This window comes from Mytilus edulis, chromosome 1, assembly GCF_963676685.1.
Source record: "Mytilus edulis chromosome 1, xbMytEdul2.2, whole genome shotgun sequence".
NCBI lineage: Eukaryota > Metazoa > Mollusca > Bivalvia > Mytilida > Mytilidae > Mytilus > Mytilus edulis.
The window spans coordinates 55,935,590-55,958,056 of NC_092344.1; the positions used below are offsets into that span (position 1 = coordinate 55,935,590).

General features: G+C 30.0%; 1 protein-coding gene across 6 annotated transcripts in view; it reads left to right on the plus strand.

Annotated features, from left to right (window-relative positions):
* LOC139485168 (hepatocyte growth factor receptor-like) overlaps positions 1-21,497 on the plus strand; it is a 35,292-nt gene extending 13,795 nt beyond the window's left edge. For 3 of the 6 annotated variants that reach the window (XR_011655272.1, XR_011655270.1, XR_011655273.1), the window contains exons 4-21: positions 561-701; positions 1,320-1,481; positions 2,162-2,313; positions 3,032-3,164; positions 4,259-4,398; positions 4,972-5,181; positions 5,620-5,728; positions 6,237-6,500; positions 7,246-7,404; positions 10,277-10,556; positions 12,492-12,644; positions 13,530-13,613; positions 14,022-14,206; positions 14,459-14,568; positions 15,643-15,805; positions 16,193-16,329; positions 17,323-18,342; positions 18,557-21,497. Coding sequence is in view for 3 of the 6 variants with exons in the window: in XM_071269403.1 (XP_071125504.1) it covers positions 561-701; positions 1,320-1,481; positions 2,162-2,313; positions 3,032-3,164; positions 4,259-4,398; positions 4,972-5,181; positions 5,620-5,728; positions 6,237-6,500; positions 7,246-7,404; positions 10,277-10,556; positions 12,492-12,644; positions 13,530-13,613; positions 14,022-14,206; positions 14,459-14,568; positions 15,643-15,805; positions 16,193-16,329; positions 17,323-17,566 (2,826 nt within the window). In the remaining 3 variants the exon portion in view is untranslated. Of the gene's footprint in view, positions 1-560; positions 702-1,319; positions 1,482-2,161; positions 2,314-3,031; positions 3,165-4,258; positions 4,399-4,971; positions 5,182-5,619; positions 5,729-6,236; positions 6,501-7,245; positions 7,405-10,276; positions 10,557-12,491; positions 12,645-13,529; positions 13,614-14,021; positions 14,207-14,458; positions 14,569-15,642; positions 15,806-16,192; positions 16,330-17,322 lie in introns of all 6 variants that reach the window. The other 3 variants (XM_071269403.1, XM_071269412.1, XM_071269419.1) reach the window with 1 other exon arrangement.
* The last annotated feature ends 970 nt before the right edge of the window (positions 21,498-22,467 follow it).

Genomic DNA, 22,467 nt, shown 5'->3' on the forward strand with positions numbered 1-22,467 from the left:
TATGAATATTTTAATAAAATTATTCACAAATAAATTAGACCCCTTTGGTCTGCATTTGATTTATAAAATTACCCATTTTGCAATTAGAAAACAAGATTTTATATTAAAAGGCAGAAAAAAGAGAAAGTTTAAATATGAATGTAAACTGCAAAACCTCCTATATTAGTAGGATACTTTTAGTTGTATTTGTTGAGTGAACTCTTTGATTTTTAAAATGGTTTATTATTTTTAAGGAAAAGCATGTAGGCACATGTGATGTGTTTCATTTAAGTTTCTACATTCAATTTTGGGATTTAGCAATTGCAATCCCAGTTGCAGTTTAACTCGTGACACAGAGCTCAGCCAGTAAAACACATATTTGAAACGGTCAGACCACAAACTGTCAATATCAATACGCTTTGTCATTGTCAATATATATCAACATCATTTTGTCTTCCTAAAACTTTTTTTCAGATTGAGTTAAAGAAATGAACTTATCCAATGGAAGAAACTGTAATGGTTTGATTATTTTATGAAATATTTTATGAAATATTTGATGTTCATAGTTTATCATTACCTAGGTTTTAGTGAAGAAACCAGCAGCAAGCCTTCCATCTCCATACATGACATACGATATCACAAAGGACAGAAAAGTTAAGATTGAGCCTGGAGCACAGACTGATTTTTCTGAGACCAGTGTTTATTTATTGTCAAATACTCAGGTAATTGCTGGAGTCTTTAAAAGCTTAATTTAGACTAATGATCAAGAGTGCATTCGAGAAAAAAGGGTCATATAAGAGCACTGTTTTATACTAATAGTAACCGTATAATGGGTTATTTTTATGGGTGTAAAATTTGATGATTTTCATTGAAAAAGGTAAACGAAATATTTTGGTGGTTATTATTTTGGTGGATTCAAAACTTTTATCAATATCAATGCATGAACACTTTTTAAATAGGCGGAATTTATTTTGAAGATTTTGTTCTATGCGCAAAAATAAGCGAAAATTTACACCACACGAAAATATTCTGCTATACAGTATTTGAAATTTTCAACTGTTCTTAGGCTTAGTCTTACAACTTTTAATGAAACTCAGGCCTTTGCTTAGCAATCCCATGTCAGGGTTTAGTAAGGTATCATGTTAAAAAAATACATTATTTTTACTAAAGCAGGAACCCATCATTATCTCAATGGTGTCTCAGGAACAAAGTCATGAAAATGTGTTTAAGGTTTGGTACAGATGCAAATAATGAGTGGAAAAATTGCCACAAATCCATAATTATAATTCATCTATTGAATGCCAAGTAGTATATCAAATTGACTGTTATGATAATTGCAGGTGACAAAGTTCCCATTAGATGCATGTGAAGTACATACAACATGTGAACAGTGTGTTGGTGTTGATCCTCTAGGTTGTGGCTGGTGTGGAAACAAATGTACTTCACAACAAACTTGTAGTTCTGGATGGTCAGGACAGAGTTGTCCTCCCATTATAACTAAAGTAAGTAAATATGACCTCTTACAGTGGTTTTTTTACCCTGATTAGCTGTGGTTGATTAGTAATAAAAAATCTAATTTCTTCTCATTACACTTAGGAATCAAATAAGAATCCTTAAATTTTAAGCACTGTAATGGTGTATGGTGTGTACCATCAAGGTTATGACTGTTGTGGCAACAAGTGTGCCAAACAGCAAAATTAAGTTAAGATATAGTTGTATGTCCATTGAATGTGAAAAATTATGAACAAAAAGATGTGTAGAGTATATATATGCCAAAAAGTGAAACATGAAGAGACAAACAGGGCCTCAGGGAAGATTAGTAATTGTAACTAACTGTGTTTACCCTCTTTAAATAAAGAATTTATTATTATTATTATAAACCAAAAATGACTAATGGATAGGAATATAAAATGGATACACTGTATAAAATTTTGATGGTAGCGCTCTAACTTTTACCTTTCCTGAAGCTCCTGATAGTTGTCTGTCTTTCCATAATTTTTCAAAGTACAAATGCCAAAGGAACAAGGTAAGACTGGAAATATAAAGGTAAATATATATTGTATTTTTGACTACAAATAAACTGTTACAAATATGTGCTGCATTATAATCTATTCACTTTGAGTCTATATATTTTTCCTGTGTATGTATGGCATATAAATATATCTATACTTTTTTTTCTCAGATTTCCCCCATGTCTGGACCTATTAATGGTGGAACTCTGCTGACTTTGGAAGGACAAAATTTTGGTACAATGTCTCCTGAATTTAGGGAAATAACTATTGGAAAAAATATCTGTGATACCAGTGATACAGCAACAGTAATAACATCAACAAAGTAAGTTTCAAGACATTGACAAAAACTAGAGGGAAGTAAAGCTTTTTAGCATAAAACAAACAAAAAAACAAACACATACTTTATTAGAGTCTCACCTCTATATATAGCTACTATAGTTACATTTGATTTTATGATGGTCAATTCAGTTTTAAAGTCGTGATTAAAGCAAAAAAGTGTATGAAATTCTTATATTCTATTCCATTGAAATTAATATAATTAATTTTTATACGCTCGTTTACGGGATGTATTATGGTAAACCGTTGTCCATCTGTCCGTCCGTCGTCAACATGTCAGATATTAACTCAAAAACACTTTAACCAATTTGCATAAAACTTTGGAGAATTGTTTATATCTATTGATGTGAGCTCCCTTTTAAATATAGACACTTTGTGGTTTAGTTTAACATAGACTCAAAAGATCTTTTACAGTATTCATTTTAGAACATAAATTATTATTTTTCTAACAATTTTCAGTATGTGGTAATAAAATAGGATGTAAGTTAACCACATTTGTTATGTTGTCTTGTTTGTAGAACTTTCAGCAGCGTGTGAGCTTAGTCAAGCATATCAAAATGATTAAGAAATATGTTTTGGCTTCATTCTCTCATCAGCTAATACTAATCACTAAATTGCCACTTATAATTAATTTAGTTTTTTTTAAGAATGTAGCCCTGTTTTTTTTCTATTTGTTCACTGTAAATAGTACTTTGTGAATTCAGAATTACATGTATAACTGAGAAGATGACTGTTGAAGGTGAAGGACAGATCAAGGTTATAGTGAATGATAGCAATAACACACCTTATCAGATAAATGGAGAATACACATCCCCTGATTTGATATTCTCTTATAAGGTAATATATCTGGCATTAAAGTTGTTATCTTACATCTATTTTTTTTTTACATAATTATATTATATATGATTTTAACATTTTAAATCATTTGTTTAAGTCACTGTTGCTGAGTAAAGGTTATTAGAATAATAGTACAGCAGAAATCCACTGACTTTCTGCATACATTTAATTGGGAATAAACCTTATGCATGTGATCAGTTCACTGCCTGCTTGCATTTGATTTGGTATGAACCTTATGCCATTGATCAGTTGACTCCCTGCTTTCATATGATTGTGTATCAACCTTATATGTCAGTGATCATTTGACTGCCTGCTTACGTTTGATTGGATATTAACCTTATGCCATTGATCAGTTGACGGCCTTCTTATATTTGATAGGGTATAAACCTTATGCAAGTGATCAGTTCACTGCCTGCTTGCATTTAATTTGGTATAAGCCTCATGCCAGCGATCAGTTGACTCCCTGCTTTCATTTAATTTGGCATGAACCATTTGCCAGTGATCAGTTGACTCCCTGCTTACATTTGATTGGGTATACACCTTATGCCAGTGATCAGTTGAGTGCTTGCTTAGATTTGATTGGGTATTAACCTTATGCAAGTGATCAGTTGACTGCCTGCTTTCATTTGTTTTTTTCTAGTAAAATAAAACATGCACACACAAATTGATGTGCAGATATAAACAAAACAGATATAGATAAAATAGATAAATATAAATTGAACAATCTTTGAATTTGATCTTTACTTTTAATTATGTGTAATTATTTAGAAATATAATTAAATAAGATACTAACAAAATTTTGTCATTTTCTATGCTTCAAAATATGTATTTTCATATCTATATCTATATCATTTGAACTGGTGGATAAAAATATATTTCTGGTTTGAATTTCAAATAAGAATTTTTTTACCATTATAATTAAGTATATTAAGTATATGACAATGATTAGATATGAAATAGATCCTTTAAATAAAAATGAGGTTCTCCTCCAATTTCAATAAAAAAATCCATGTCAATTTCAATTGGATTTTGGCAACCAGAAACCTACAGCATATATGTCAATAAAAAAGATCCTTTGACAATTAATTTTGCAGTCTCCAGAAGTCCTTGATTTTACACCAAAGTATGGGCCTTTATCTGGAGGGACCAAGTTAGTGATAACTGGAAAGAATCTGAATGTTGGAGCAAAACATTCTGTTCTTGTGGCAGGACAAAAATGTGTCATTGAACCTAGGTTTGTACAGTATTAATTTTGTGACTGAGGAGTATTTATTAGACTGGTTTGCCTATTTTCCTGTAAGGAATGGCCAAGACAAATATGCCACATGTTAATATGAAAACAAGATGTGGTATGATTTTTGATAAAACAAATAACTAAAAGAGACAAAAAAACAAGAATATGAATCAACTAACTGTATGGCTTTCAACACTGAGCAAAACTAGTACCTTATGATAAGCTTAAAAACTATATAATAAACTTATATATCTACAAATAAGTTAATATGACCAAAATTGTCAATTGACCCCTTAAGGGGTTATTGTCCTTTAATGACAATTTTTCACAATTTGCTCATCATATTTGCTAACTTTAAAAAATCTTCTCCTCTAAAACTACTCAACCAAATTCAACCAAACTTTATTTGAATGATCAGTAGGGTGTATAAAATAAAGTTTGTGTTTTATTTTCTATTTTGTCAAAAAACATGGCCAAAGGCATTGTTTACCAGGTGAGCGATTCAGGCTCTTGAGATCCTCTTGTTTGTAATGTCTTTAAAACCCCTCTCAGGTTTATATTTTATACTTCCAGTGGAGGAATACAGGATACCAGTTTAACATGTCTGACTCCTAAGTTACTGTACAGCAAACGTAAGAGGAAGAGAGATACCAGTCCAAGTCCAGTGTATGATGTGTCAATTAGATTGGACATAGATGGATTTACTTACCAATTTAATAAAAGTTTCCAATTCATGGAAGACTCAACTGTCACTTCTATTGGACCACATAAATCTATACAGGCGTAAGTCATATCTGGTTTATTTCCTCTGAGTTCACTTTTTGTTCAGCGCTTCTAGATTTAAATATTTTCCGAAACCTTCATATTTCAAAGTCAACATGTAATGTTCCATAAAGAGAACAATCGAATATGCTGATTTAAAAATGCTTTAATTATCATTTTATTTGTGAGTAAAATTCACTTTATTTAATAAATCACATATACGACACAATAAATAAACATTTTAATAAATTAGTCAAAATTTCATTTCAAACCTCTAAAATCTGTAACACCTTGAAAGGTCATACTTTCTCAATTTACAGGAAAAGTATCTTTACAACCGCATTATATTAATAACCTAGACCGTATGCATATGGTAAGACCATATAGTATACATGGTCATAAAACCATACATGTATGGTCTAAAAATCAATTTACAAACAGATCGTTGTTCATTTTTAGTGGAGGTACAACTGTGACAGTAACTGGAACTAATCTTCACATTATATCAGAACCAATGATCATAGCTTCACTAGTATATAATGGTAACAACAAACAAACTGTTCCAGTGGTAAATATATTATACAATTATCAGCTAAAAATATTATATTATCATTAAAAGCTGATTTTTAAACAGTTTTCCATAGGAAAAATTCTGTTTTAAAAAGGGAAGTATGGTGGGTAGGGTCAGAGTGGTGGTAGAGTGCCAATATTTCTAATCAGTAGCAAAGTTCAAGCTTGAACATCAAGGCAGCATGGTGAAATTGACTGACAATTCACTTTGTCGCAATCAACCAGATAAGTATGGCATTGTTGGCTAGTGTAAATGACCTGAAATATGACCTTACTACAGAAATTGTACCTATATGATTTAATAATTTCAGCCCAATAATGTAAAATTTGTCAAAAATGCTGCAACTTGATACATTAATTTATGTAGTTTTGAATGGAACAGGAATAGATATTTTCATCTTGTATTAAATATCTATTATCATTGATAACCTAATAAGTAAAAGAAATTGTCAACAGAGGTGAAAAACTGGTAAATTCTATCCTTTTACAATTCAAATATTTTTCAGGCTTGTTACAACTCTTCTCGAGATGGGACAACTTTGTTATGTCCTGCACCAAGTATTACAACTACCATGGATAACAATCCTCTGCCATGTTGTGGATACAAGTCAGTCTATTTAAGTTTCATTATGGATGGCATTCAGTCTGTCAAACAACTACCTCAGTCCATGTCATACATGCATTACTTCCTTAATCCTGTGTTTCTTCCCTTTGCTGAAGATGAACATATCAGATACTTTTTGATTACAGAGGAGAGGCTTGAAATAAAGGTATATAAGTCTTTAAATACAGGTTAATTATGAGTTATAATTAGAATATATTTAGTTCTTAATATAAATAGTCAAATTCAACAGTTAACAGGTATACGGCACCTGTTATCACTATTTAAATTCTGTTCGGCTTGACCCTAGAACCTGTTCCACTTGCACTTTTGATGTCATGCAATAATCACTTTTCCATTGTGGTGTCAGATATTTTCTATTCTGAAGACATGATACCTGCACATTTTTCATTATCAAAGTTGTATGAATTTCATAGATTTTTACCTGGTCTTTCAAAAAATTCATGTTTCAGGGTACGTTCGCCTGCTCCGAAAAGAGCTACAGTGGCTGCAAATAAGTTTTGAATTTTCACTGCCAAAAAAACAGACTGTTTACAGTGTTGTCTCCCCTCAAAACATGAATATTTAATCTAATTTTTTAAATTATTTTAATCATCTAACCTGTTTTAATTGAAGTTAATTAACACATCTTTACAACCAAATACAAAAAACATGATACTTTTTCACCAATTATGTTGATATAAAGGGACTTCCCTCCATGTCTATTTTTAGTTGGGGAATAACCCCTAGTTTTTTATACGAAACTGTTTATAGCACCCTAATGTCCAGTAATAGCAGACATATAGTGATAAGGTGTGAAAAACTATATAAAACAATCAAAATAGTTTTTATTATGATATGCAAAAGCTTGGTTGTTTGTTGTGTATGAAATAAATGTCAATGTTGAATTACAGGGTGAGCACTTACATTATGGTGTGACAACAAAAGATGTGAATGTAACCATTGGTAACAGTATATGTGTAGTCACTGTTATGAGGGCAACTGTGTTGTACTGTACACCCACAGATAAACCATCATCAGTTGGTGATAATGATCCCAAAAGAACAGTAAAGGTATGTAGTCTGTGGTTAATAGTAGATGATAGTGTTGTTCCAATGATGGGAATAAGTCGGAAATCAGTTGGTTGGGCCTGGCGATGTCGATAATCGATTGGGATTTTGTTTAATCGATTGTCGTTTAAGTTTCCGGAATTTAAGCTTATCAACTTCCGGACCGCTTGCGGTTTGCATTTTATATGCGCAGTCAAACAAATAATAACAACAAAAATCAGGATCGATGACAATAACAATGTCAAACATCCTATAATTAAAGATATAACCAATTTCCTTCTTTATAAACGTGACAATTGCCTTGACTATAAATATTTGCAGATTGATGGAATGTTATCTAAAATTAATAACTTTGTATGAAATACTTTCTTCCAATACCGGTAGATTCTACTTGTTACTTGAGAGCGTACATACAATCATTCTGATTTTAGACAAAATAATTTCTTAGCTTCATTAGAACGTGTTGCAAATTGCCTTTTATTAGTGTTTTATCCATTTGTAGCACCAAAAACGTCATATTCCTTTCCAAACTGCTTGCCAAACATCGTTTATTTTGGCCAATTTTCCAAAATTTGTCCGCCATATTGAAAAATGTAAAAATCACGAATTGGATACGGTTCAACTATGTAATAATTCTGCATTCTTATAAGTTCAGACGCACGAATGACACAATTGACAGAAAAATAATGATCACAAATGTGAAAAAAGCATTCTACACGAATTAACAGACATTGGCTTTGTTTACTGTCTATATTATAATGCAAATGCATTGTTTTATTTTTTTCTGTTAATCTTAAATTTTATAAAGTTGAAAACTTTATATATCTTTTCTTAATTAGAAGCACTCAAATGTTTTTACCAGGGCTTCCAAAAAATATTTGAGCCAGCCAGACATTTCATATCTGATCCTGATTTTAATCCCTTAAGACTTGGTCACAAAAGGCAATTATGGTAATCAGATGGCCATTTCAATGATTGACATTACATAAAAAAAAAAAACGATTTTAAACTTTACTTTGATATGATATGAATTTGGTTTTCGGATGTAACTGTTAAATTGGCAGTGCATCATTCAAAGTGTGCACATCAGCGTGCTCATATCTGCCGTAGACTTTTTATTTGTGCAAAATGACAATGTCAAAAACTTAACTTTCGTTTTCAACTAGATGTTGACTTGACAATGGTAAAACATGGACCATAAACGGATACGTAAAATCTGTGTACGTGTACAAAGCACGACTGAGAGAAGAAGCTCTTTCCACGTTATTTCTTCAACAAAATACTTGAATTGAACGTTAGATATAGGTATCAATGATAATTTTAGCATTTTTGAAGAAATGTGGGGTGCATTATTAAATTTCCCACCTGTGCACATTCGCACACGTGTTGTAGTTCATACGACGTAGTTCTGACAATTTTTTATTTAAAACCTTTTAAAATTTTTCATCAAATCATGTTGATAAACTAATTTCTAATAATTTTAATCTTTTGGACTAAATCAATTAGATACAAACCGCTGAAATGTAAGAAAATAATTGTGAATAAACCAATCAATTTATACGATGTCCGGTACTGAACATAGTTCACCTGTCACCTGAACAGGTAAATTTCAGCTGTCCAACTACTAATTAGCCTTGATTAAAATTAGAAAGTATTGAAGTAGGTGTTGTTTTGATAGTAATTAATCATCATGTCACATTTATGACGGGAAATGTGTTGATGTTAAAGGCAAAAGGTTGGGTCAAAAAGATCGTGAATTATGTAAAAATGATCGAAAAAGCCTTGAAAACTAAAAAGTATATGACTGTTTCATGCTTTGCCCAGCCGGACTTTTACCGGACATTATACAAATTATACAAATGACCGGAATATATGACCGTTTTGGAAGCCCTGGTTTATACAGCTATGTTATATTGAAATTGTATTGTGAGTTACACTATTGAAATTTAGAAATGTTAGTGTCACTGTTGGTAATTAATGTTGTAATAATGAGATAAAATATGTTCAATATGAATCTTGATTCTTATTAATTCATTGTTTTAACTGCTAAATAAATAGTTATCAAAGGTACCAGGATTATAATTAAGTACGCCAGAAAGGAAAGGAAACAAAAGATCAAATATGAATATATAAACTCTACAATGATATGGAATATACACATTAGACATGTACAATGAGACTAAATGCATGATTTCATTTTAAAAAAAGGGCATGGTATTATGATGCGATTATAACCGATAGTCGGTTGGTTGCTGTCAACCGATTGTAATAGATAATCGGTTGGTAATTTCAACCGATTATTCAACAGGAGTAGATGACCCATTGTCAATTCATGTAAAGGATAGTAGGATAGGGTTGATTCTACTGTGTAACCAAATATTAAAACATTTATTATGAAAGCAGTAGCACTCAGGTTGGGAATATTTAACTATTGTAGTTCATCATGTACAGTATAAATTTATGAATGGGTCGGGGAATGTGTCGAAGAGACAACAACCTGACAAAAGAGCCATTTCAGTTTGTGTAGAGGTATGAAGACTGAGGTTTCAGTGTTAGAGTTCAGGGGACATTACTTTATTTGATATTATGACCAAGGTCACACCGGTGATGCAAAATCGTCACATATCATTTTCAAATTATTTTGTATAAGATAATGAAATGGTGATTAGATTTATACTTTATTTCATATGAGAAAACATTGATTTTTCTTTAAAAAAAACCCGAACAATTACTTATGTTTAGGTTCTCAAGACAATATGGATATATAAGTGGTATGACAAATTTTAAAATCCTGCAAAATACTATAAAATATTTTTTTTTGCCATGTTACTCTGAATAAGAAGTACATATGACATATATTTGTTTTTGTCATCAGGTGAAAGTTGGATACATGACTTATGACATTGGACAATTAGTTTACACACAGGAAATAGCCTCAGCCATGTCACCAGGAATCCTCGCCATGGCTGTCATTTTAGCTTTAGTTGTTCTCTGCATTATAGTACTTGTGTATATAATGAAACGCCAAGAAATTGGACCTTTTAAAAGGTCTCCGGATAAACATGGCGCTCAATATGCTGCAGGACGAGAAGTGGCATTTACTGGACTGGACTCTGCAGGACAAAGAGTGTTTGATATGGAAAATGCACAAAATGGTTAGTTTTTAATGTATGTTACAAAAATATTATGTCTATGTTGAAAAAATAAAAGGAGCAAATTGCAGTTTTATGTTAATAAACTTTCATGATTCATTTTTATCAGATTTTCATTCCAAAAAGTTCCATTGAAATTTATTCTTTAATTCCAGCAAAAATTACAATTGGTTCATTTATTTGAAAAAGTATTTTAAAGCACATTGAACATTATTAAATTTGGATTTTTTTTGAATTTTTGACGAAAAAAATTGAAGGGTTCTAAAATTATGTCATGTCACTGCTCAATTTCACATAAAAAATCTCCTTCAAAATTAAGATACTGTAGATTCTTTGAATTTCGTGGCATTTATTATAAATTCCTTATTTGCCCAAGCTTGCATACAATCCTTTACAAAATATTACTATGTCGAAGTGAAATCTTATCTACAAAAATTAGTATCCCATGAATAATTATGAATCCACAGTAGTGTATGAATCTTGATAAATGACTGAAAAAAAAGATAAACTTTTTTAAAAATCTAAATCATGATGTTTTCAGAAGCCACTAAGATAAAAGTATCGGAAAAAATATCTGAAGTTAAAATTATAGTAACTGATACAGACAGTTTGTCTGAAAAGAAAGGTACAGTTATCTCCCTTCCTAATATCAAATTCTTGTCTTTCCTTCTTTGAATTAATCTACAAATGCATGCAATATTTTCTAGGTTACTGGCCTTTATATTTTATTTTGAATATCACATGGATTTAAACTAATGAGAATTACTAATTCATTGGAAAAAATTTGAAAAAGATACTAATACATTTACAGGAAATGCAGGGATGTATATTTATTCTTCTTCTCGTCTATTAAATGATTGAGTTTAAAATTTGTAATATATGATTAAACGAGCTACTGTGGATTCATTATTATTTGTTTCATACCAATTTTCATGCATTTTGTGGGTATAGATTAACCACGAAATTAAATATTCAAGAATTGCAATTTTTCTATAGGGATGTAGATTTGACAAAACCCGTAAAATAAATATCAATGATAATGTTGGTTTTCTTCAATTCATGAAAATTGGTACCCAAGAAAACAAATGAATCAACGGCAATTAAAAAGAATATTGATAATTTCCATATTTTTTCTATTATATTGAATATTTGTATGGGTTTGCTTTTCTTCATTAGGAATGTTCATGACGTATTAAAATACAATAATAGAAAAATTTATATTTGAACATTTGATATTTATTGTAAGGGTAAGGAGATGTGGCAGGATCGCATTTGTGCTAATTTTTAGACAGTTTTTGTCTAACATGTGTTCAGTCTTAATATTTAGATACATGTAGTATTTGATGATACAGTGTAGTACATAACATATGTAAAGATTGAGACTGAACCCTTATGCTTCCACTTACATTTTAGACAAAAACCATCTGAAAAGTGAAGTTTTATGGCACTTTGATAGAATTATCATATTTAAGCTTGAATTTAAGCGTCTTGAATGCCCAAATCAGTTCATATCTTTAACATAAATTAATCGAAACTACTGAAGTAGACACTTAAGTGTTTAAAAAATGTCTAAAATCTGTCATCAGATGTACTTCAAATTTTAAACATTCTCCTTTGTGCAACAGATTTACCCAAAAATAGTCTTTTTGAAGACATCCCCATTTTGATAGGAACCAATTATGCTATAGGGTGAGGCAGCACTGAGGCTGTTGTTCATTTAAGTGTTAATAATGATATCTCAAAATATTGCTATTTTTTTTCAGTTTTCACAGTGTACATTTGTAGGTGTAAAGCAAACATGTATTACTTAAAATTCAAAAATATAAAAGGCTGATAATTGACAGACTGATATCTTATTAGCTCTTGAGCGTATGTTTTATTGATAATTTGATGTACATAAATATATTTGCAACTTAATTTACTTGTTTGTAACATCAGCTTATGCGGAACAGAGAATGTCAGGGGAACTCCCTCATGGTGCTGAGAGTAGATCTCCCATTTTGTTGGATGATGACACACTGCTTGTATTAAAGGATAAAAATCTTCTCATAGAGAGAGAATGGTTGACACTTGGTGAAATCATTGGGAAAGGTAAATACTTTCATGTATCAGTATAGTCTGGCTTTCATTTGGAGTTAATGACAGATAAAGTTCATACAATTAACCTTTGTTACTTAAGAATTACTAAAAATGTGCGCACGGTCAACGCTTTTACAACCCTATGAAGTTACAAAAAGAAGCATTCAATACTTATAATTACATTTTTTTAGCAATGATCATGAAAACACGAATTTTATTATTGTTTTATTTAATTCACCTGTGCACTTTATTGTGGGACCACGTGTTATTATGAATGAAAAGTTTTATTGAGCAATGCAATTGCTTATGGAATAACACGTGATGTGCAGTTAGCCAATCAGAATAAAGTATCATAATGAAACATACATCTAATGTAATTATTTATGATTACAATTAGACACTTCAAATTGTATCAAGATAAAAATGTCATTAGATATAAGAAGATGTTGTATGAGTGCCAATGAAACAAATCTCCATCTAAGTCACAATTTGTAAAAGAAAAACCATTATAAGTCAAAGTACCGTCTTCAACACAGAGCCTTGGCTCACATGGAACAGTAAGCTAGAAGTATAAACGAAATAAGACTAAAAAATACAACATTATAATCACACAGCAACACAGAAAGATAGAGAGGTTTTGGAAACATAAACATAGAATGTTGTAGTAAACTTACAAAATATGCACTATTTTAATACATGAGTTTTGACAAGTATAAAGCATAGATTGTCTCCTGTTCTCTAAGAAAACTATATGTGATTGTTAGTTTTGTCTTCTTTTACCTTTTCTTTTTAAAGCAATTAAAGCAATTTTATAACTTAAAAAAACCCCAGTTATTACAAGTTATATTTTATGCTAGAAACATTGATATTATGTTTATTTATTTATTCATTTTTTAGGACATTTTGGTTGTGTATATAGAGGCTACTTAGAAGTACCTAATGTCAAAGGATCACAGCTTGTAGCAGTGAAAACACTTCATCGTAAGATTTTCATTTACTCATAGCAGATTGAAAAGTATTCAACTTAATATTGAATTTGTTTCTGTATTTTTGCCTTAATTTCCATTTTGAGAGTTCATTCACTATTTTCAATTTTCCAACAAAAGAGATTATTTTATTAGAAAATTAAGACCTCTTCGAATGTCTCTTTATTATTTGTACTTAGTTACAATTTTATTTTTATGAAAGAAAATAGAATATTCGCCAGGAAATTTGGATGAGTATTATTGGTTTAGATGATGCATATTTATTGCTAAAAACTAGTTCTGTACATATTTGTACGATATTATGGAGATTTTGTGAAAATATTTTTGAAATGACTTATGAACCTGTTTTAGATTTAACTTTAGTGGACAAATATTTCACTTTTTATTTTATAATCTTCTACAGAGGATGATCCAAGACAGTTAGATGTTGATAGCTTTATAGAGGAGGCATTAAGAATGAAAGATTTCCACAATCCCAATGTGCTGACTTTGACAGGGATATGTTTTGGCATGGATGACATGCCCCTGGTTATTTTACCATTTATGACACATGGAGATTTGTTATCATACATCAGAAAGGAAGAGAATGTAAGCAGAAGGCTCAAGGAAATTGTACTATAACTGACCACATAATTGCTAATAAATACTTGGAAATATCATTTTAATGGACCTAATGCACACTTATTGAGTACATTAAACCTAAATACTGGGAACATTTGTACAGATAAAAATATAAACCTAAATTATTTTATACTATTTTAAAATTTAAATGAGTTCTATAAATCTTAAATTTGCAGTATTTTTTGCCCATTGTTGTTATTTATGTCTCCTCTTTTATAGAACCCAACTATAAAAGATCTGATCCTGTTTGGAATAGATATAGCTAGAGGTATGGAGTACCTCTCTGGGTGTAAGTTTGTACACAGAGATCTGGCTGCCAGAAATTGTATGTAAGTAGACAAATATATATCGTTTTTTTTAATTGTTTTTCTTATTGTATGCTAGATGTCCAGTGGGAAATATTTCATGAATACTTATTTGAAAACAAACTGAACAATTACAAGCATGCAGGTAGGTTCAGCATTGTAGGTTGAGCTTATTGAAGGGAAGAAAATTTGGACAGCCATTTAAAAAAAAAATATATTTAGTAGGGGCAGAAAGTTTGGTTTACAGATCTCTAAAGACGTTTTTCAACGGTTCTTCTTGCAGAGAGTGTGCCCTATGTCATTTGTATCATTTGGAATAATGTGGATTTATTATCATTTGGAATAATGTGGATTTATTATCATTGTTGGAATATTAATTTTGGTAGATTTTGTAGGTAGATTTGAAAAACAAATTTAAACATGCAATGAAATACAAATTAAAACATTCAATGAAATACAAATTAAAACATTCAATGAAATACAAATTAAAACATTCAATGAAATACAAATTAAAACATTCAATGAAATACAAATAAAACATTCAATGAAATACAAATTAAAACATTCAATGAAATACAAATTAAAACATTCAATGAAATACAAATTAAAACATTCAATGAAATACAAATTAAAACATTCAATGAAATATAAATTAAAACATTCAATGAAATATAAATTAAAACATTCAATGAAATACAAATTTTCCGTAGGCATGTATGCAGACTTTTGTAAAATCACAAATTCAAATATCCCTGAAAATACAATTTTCTTAATCAATGAAAATAGGTATTCAATAAAATCCAAAGTATGTCAATACTAAAGCATTTGGTATTAGATGATGGGACCCTCCTTGACTAATATACAGTTAATCAATAAGTTGTATCAAGTTATTAAATGTATTTAAAAAAAGTTATCAATTGTTATGCGCATGATTTAGATTTTCAGTTTGAAATGAGACAGCAAACAAACAACAAATTGTATAAACAGCTACCAAAACATCAGTGGGAATTTATGCATGAGAACTGCAAGCTTGACATTTCAATTTACATACCCAACTTGTAATTATTGTTTTTAATGAAATAATATTTGACATTGTAGGCTGGATGAAAATTTCCGTGCTGTGGTAGGAGATTTTGGTTTGTCTCGTGATATCTATGCTAAGGATTATTATGCTAGTGAGAACAAGAAAACTAAATTGCCTGTAAAATGGATGGCTCCAGAATGTTTGGAGAAAGGACATTATAGTGTTCAGTCTGATGTGGTGAGTTTTCAGAAAAGAAAATTTTAATTGCTTTTAACAGTCGTGATTCATCAGTATTATATAGTCTGTCTGACCTTTTGAAAATTAAAATTTATTGTAAATGCTACGTTGTTTTATATCCTATCTTTTTCTTAGTTATTTTTGCAAGGTTTTTTTTATTTTTTTTATTTAAAGTTTTCAAATGAATCTCAATAGTAAAAACTATTTTTTTACAATCCATCCTTTAACACCATTGGAATACAAATAAAATGCACTAGAATTGATTGAACTCCATAGATCTTTATCATATTGTAAAGAACTGTGAACAGATCACATGACTAAGTCACATGACTGTTTGTGTGTGATATATTGTGTAGATGGCAGTAAATAAGACCTCTTCTATTTCAGTGGTCATTTGGTGTTGTACTGTGGGAGTTAATGACAAGGGGAGTTAACCCATACCCAGAGGTAGATAACTGGGATGTTCTACGATATATAAAGAAGGGTAGAAGAATGCCACAACCACCGTTTTGTCCTGATATCTTGTAAGTATTACCTTTTATGTGCTTTTATTTGGAATAAATTGATCATTCTTTTTTAAAAAATTAAAAAATATTGTTTATGCAACCATGATTCTTCATGATTCATCACAAGTCCTACCTACAAGCAAGGCTAGTAAAAATGTTGCTGCTTGGGGCATAAACAATATCGAAAAAGAAGCCTCACAAGCAAAATATATAAAAAGAAATTTGATGACCAAATAAAAAAGATGCGCTATATAAAATTCATCACTTAAAAGAGAAACCAACAGCATGAAGGGAAAAAAGAAAAAACACACCCAAAAATGACAAACCGGTCTACAAAACACTTTAATTACAAGCAAATCTTTAAAAAGTGGAGAGGGATGTGTGCTAGCAACTTTGTTTATAAAGAAAAATATTTTTTTTGTTGCATGAAACGAAACAAACCAGCATTTTAGATTGAAATTGCATATAATAGGTAGATATAGGAAGATGTGGTATGAGTGCTGATGAGACAACTCTCCAACTGGCGAACATTACACAGAAATAACATTTTTTTCAAATTATACAAATTACCCAAAAAATATTGAAAAGTCTGTGGCTATGAAGGGGGTCTCATTGGGGGGTTCCGATCCCGGATCCCGCTTACTGTTTTGTCAGATTCCCGTATCCCGCTTACACTATATACGTAAGCAATTCTCATTTTTTTGTCATTTCCCGGGTCCCGCAAGACCTCATTTCCTGTTTTCACGACACAATGACTTTCACGTGTCACGCTTACAAAAAATCGGCAATCCCGCGTCACGCTTAGACCCCAATGAGACCCACTATGAAATGATACTTATAGAGGCTGAATAGTCAAAGGACTATTGTTACTTTTTCACTGCTTTTCCTATTAGTTTATACAAGTATACAACAATATCATTGACTGTTTTGTGGCATCAGTTCAAAATGGTTTATGAACTTCAAGAAGAGTATGTATTTATGTGGTAATCATCAACCAATTATTTTTTGCAGATATAAAATGATGTCAAAGTGTTGGTCATTTAACCCAAATGAGCGTCCCAAATTTTCAGAACTTGTCCATGAAATAAATGAAATGATTAATGTATTGGAACAACAAATGAAGCAGGGACAGCATACAACAGACATTCAAAGTACATATGTAAACACTGACACATGTACAGACTATCATTACCATGACAACAAACATCCAGCAGAAGAAACAGAGGCTATTACGGAAGCGGAGAATTTATGTTAATTTGATTGGTGCAAAATTTTATTTATGTCTACAGCAAAACATTTTTCACTCTACACAGTACATGTTGATCTCAGAATTACTTTTAGAAATATAGTATCTTAGTTTGGTACTTTGAATCTTCAAAATGTGTTCAATATACTTATAGAATTGTTAGTTCACAATATATGAGGGTTGTAATTGGGGTACCTTCATGATTGGTAACGGTAAAAAAATCTTGCCAAATGATGTTAATGGTAATTTTTGGTGCATGACCATAAAAATAATGGTAATAATAAGAATTTAAGACCTCTGACGAAACATGATCAATATATTTTGATGATTCACAGTAACATTTAAACCAATTTGACACTAACCTGAAATGACTGTTTGATACCTGATAGTTAAGGGCATTCCTACCCTCATATATATGCAGGATGAAAATAGAAAATAATATGCAAAATGTATTAAGAATACAAATTATGAAACACTACATTAAGGATACAAATTATGAAACACTACATTGAGGATACAAATTATGAAACATGCTATATTGAGATTACAAATTATGAAACACTCTAATTAAAAATACAATTTATGCAACAAACAACATTGTTTCACTGTAAATACAGTGACTATTACAAAAAGAATTGATTTGTTCTACCCTTTAGAATAACATGTTTAGTTGTCTAGCAAGGACACTGATGGTAGTGTGCATTATGACATTGACATAGGAAATAATCATGTTAACCTTAATTCATTTAAGTACTGTACATTCAGTTTGATTGTCATTTAATATTGTGAACCCTTGCAAAATCTAGGTATTGTGATTGCAAAACATATTTGATGGAAAATTATGACTGAAAATATGAAAGCAAGTTTTTTATCCTTGCATGTTGATACTGTTGCATTTTTTTCATGAATACAAGCATTGTAATAATTTCTGAACTTACAGTTGTCAGATTTAACTTTTGTTAGAGGAAGACATTTCAGACAGTCTAAAACTATGGTCAGATTGTGATTTCTGACAATATCATTTGGAATTAAGTTGTATAAAAAACATAACCCTCCCAAACAAACAAAAACAATACCGGTAACAAGAAAACAATATGCACCAAAAAAAACCACACAACCATTCCTTAAACAACAACACATCCCTGTATATTTGAAAGTATTAAACTGTAATGAGAAACAATTAATTTATATTACTTAAATTAAGTTAATTTATAAAATTATTGATATATGAGTGACTTTTAAAGAACTGCCTATGAAGGTTGTTCAATTTAGGGCATAAGCATATGCATATGCAATATTATATGTTATCGTAGGTCAACCATTTTTTAATGTTTCCCCCTCCATTGCCTTTATTGGTATTTTATAGTTAACTCTACATAAGAGATTTTTATTGATATATGTGCGTGTCAATTGACCTACTCATTATATTTACAAAATGTATAAAGCTTAAAAAGGAAAGTAGATAGAAATTTTTTTTACCAATTGGACTGCTGGTTTTAGTAAGCTTTAGGGAAAAGTCAGTTTTCATTCATTAAATATCTTATTAATTTTTTAATGTGTGAAAGATTAAGAAGTAAAACACTTTCTTGTCATTCACCATTTTTTTTTTTTTTTTACATAAAATTTTGTAATAATAAAGGGATGAAAAGGGACAATGTCCTATGATTCCCATCTCCAATTATTCAGTCAATGAATTTTCTGAAAGCAAGGTAAAAATGAAGGGTAAATTGCTAATCTTCTCACAGTCAAAATATTGCATATCCAGTTTTAGCTCATAATTTTTTTTAGTCAAATTTTCAGGTTTCATGTATATTCATAAATTAACATTGTGATTACAATTTTATTTGAATTGATAACGATAACAATGACCATTGAGGCCAGTGTTAATTTTTATTTTTTTGGCAGCGATGATTTGCGGAGCAGGCTTGGATTTCTTGAAAAAATCTATTTGTGATGTTCAATTTTTTTCTTTTTTGAACAAAAAATCTTTTGATACAAGAAATTCAAGCTATGTACAATATTTTTATTTGGGTCTGTATTGGGTCCACCCATTAGAGAATAATTAGAAAAAACAAAGAATAGAGAGAAAAACGGACAATGATTAGAGAATAATTGGAGGATAAAATATAAAGTATCGAGAATAAAAGACAAATAAAGATAAGAATAGAAAATAAGAAACAAAAAAGATAAAGAATGGAAAAAATATCCAAATAGTCAAAGAGCACAAAAATGAAGATTCCCAATTCAGACCCTCCCTTATGCCATGACACAGTACATTGTTGTAGCTTTACTAAATGCTTTAATTTTACATTCCATTAGATTGATGTTCATCACTCTAGCTCAGAATCATTCCATTTCTTTTTTTAGTCAATTTGGATAAGTTTTTGTTATATAATTTACTATTTTAGTTGTAATTTTTATAATTTTCAAATTAATTTCTCAAAGTTGGTTGTGAAATTTCATAGAGATGAAAATGTTTGTTTTATTATTCATTGAACACATTCACAAACTGGTTACATGTTACACTTATTTAAACATCACCAAAATTGTGTCCAGCAGAAGAAATTTAAAACGATTTTTAATATTTATTTAAATGTTAAATGGACTAAATCCAATGCAAGAATAGATTAACTCTATGTAAATAAAAATTATCAGGATTTAATGGCAGTAGATAGTCCCAGAATAGTATATTTACTAAAGTTTTATGTTTTATTTTTTGGATTAAGTTATGATAATAGTGCAATTTTAATATTATATTTTTATGTTATCAAGTTTTTAAGAATTTAATCTGAGTCATTTATTATTGTACACAAGAAATTGTTTATGCATGCTTATTTTGCATATTATTATTATTTAATTATTTCCTTTTGATTGTTAATCTTGATGTCTTTTAAAACTGAACATGTGACTTTAATCTGGCATCGATTCAGTTAAGTTTTTAACTCCACATATTCTTAGAGCTTTCCAATGGTGACAGGAAATATTTTTAAATGCCTAATATTTATTATGGCACTTAACATTTTAAAACTTTGCTCTGCTGCTAGACTTAAACTTTTTATTGATAGAAGCATATTATTATATTTACTATAGATATATTTGATAGAAGATTTTTACCTGTATAAGGATGTGCCTTTACAAACATAACATTCCAAAATATCTTTATTTTTAATGTTTTAGATTATTTTCTGTGACATATTTTTTCATATTAGAAAAATAAATTGTGCATTGATTCTTTTTCTGAATTTAAATTTTTTTAACTTTTAATTAGAATATAATAGAATTCTACAAGGAATAACCATATTTTTGTTGAGTGAACTTCAGCTGAGGGAGTTGAAATTTTAGATTTCATAATTTATTAACAAAAAATTTAAAATGTTATATCAGTCAATAGTTATCAAAGGTACCAGGATTATAATTTAGTACGCCAGATTGGAGCTAAATAAAACCAGCAACAATGGAAAGAACACAATGAATGACTATTGTGTTTAGAAATTACCAAAGAAAGTTTTGTGCAATCATAATGAGTTATACATTTATGACTTGATGAAAATGTGTATACAAATATATTGAGTTTTACAAATTTTGAAGTGTCACCTCCAAACTCATTTTCATATTTCAAAGAAAATATATTGATCTACAAAAATTGCTGGGCTTTTCTTCTGACTATTATTGAAACATTTATACAATTTACGAAGATCACAACTTAGTCATGCTATGGGAAATGGGAACAAGATGCATGGTATAGCAAGACAGATTTTAATTTTGTGTACTTATATGAATTTTTATAAAAAGGATTATATAAATATACATACTACAAACTTAGTGTATGTGCCATTTGTTATACTATTATCAAAGTTTATTATCAACATTCTTGTTTTAGTTCATGATTTATATCCACAATTGTTTAAATGTAATGATTTTATAAAAAAATATATTATAATTTCTTTTTTATTTATTGTGTAAAAAGAAAACAAGACAAAAAGATGCAGTAAAAACTGTTTACAGAAATGAACAGAAATAGGATATGAGTTGTGCTATGACTTTGCTCTGGTGTGTGTGTGTTGCTGTCTGTTTATCTATTTGATTGGCAGTCAATTATCTGGTTACGGTTGAGGTTTTATACAGGCTATAGATTGCTATATGGCCTTTAACAAATATCAAATACATACCATGAAGTACGCTACATAAGCCCTACCTGACAAAATGTAAAAGCAATTCAAACACGAAAAAAACAACAACCTACTTAATGAACAAAAAAGGAACACAAAAATTAATATGACCAACAGAAACCGATGACAAACACCATTACAGGCTCTATCTGTAAGTTCTTTTGAAAAAGATTCAACTCATCAAGTTGACACAAAGTAATAAAAAACCCAACAAATAAAAGGACAATGACAAAATGATCTGATCTGGGAGTACTTGTAGTCACTGGAAAAAGAAAATCACAAAAATACTGAACTCCAAGGAAAATTGAAAAAGGAAAGTCCCTTATCAAATGGCAAAATCAAAAGCACAAACACATCAAACATCAAACGAATGGATGACAACTATCATATTCCTATATTGGTACAGGCATTTTCTTATCTAGAAAATGGTTGATTAAACCTGGTTTTAAAGCTAGCTGAACCTCTCACTTGTATGGCAGTCACATCAATTTCATTAATCTGACACCAATGTGTGAACAAAACAGACAGACATAATAGGTAAAAATATAAAAAAAATAGGGGTACAGCAGTCAACATTGTGTTATAATCTTAATCACTATAAAAACAAACAAATATGTAACAAAGAAGCACAAAATTGCATATAGACCAAGCACTTTTTATTGAGTAAACATTTATATCTTATAAAATTATAAACTTTGATATTATTTTAAGTAGTACAACACCATTTTTTTTGGACAAATC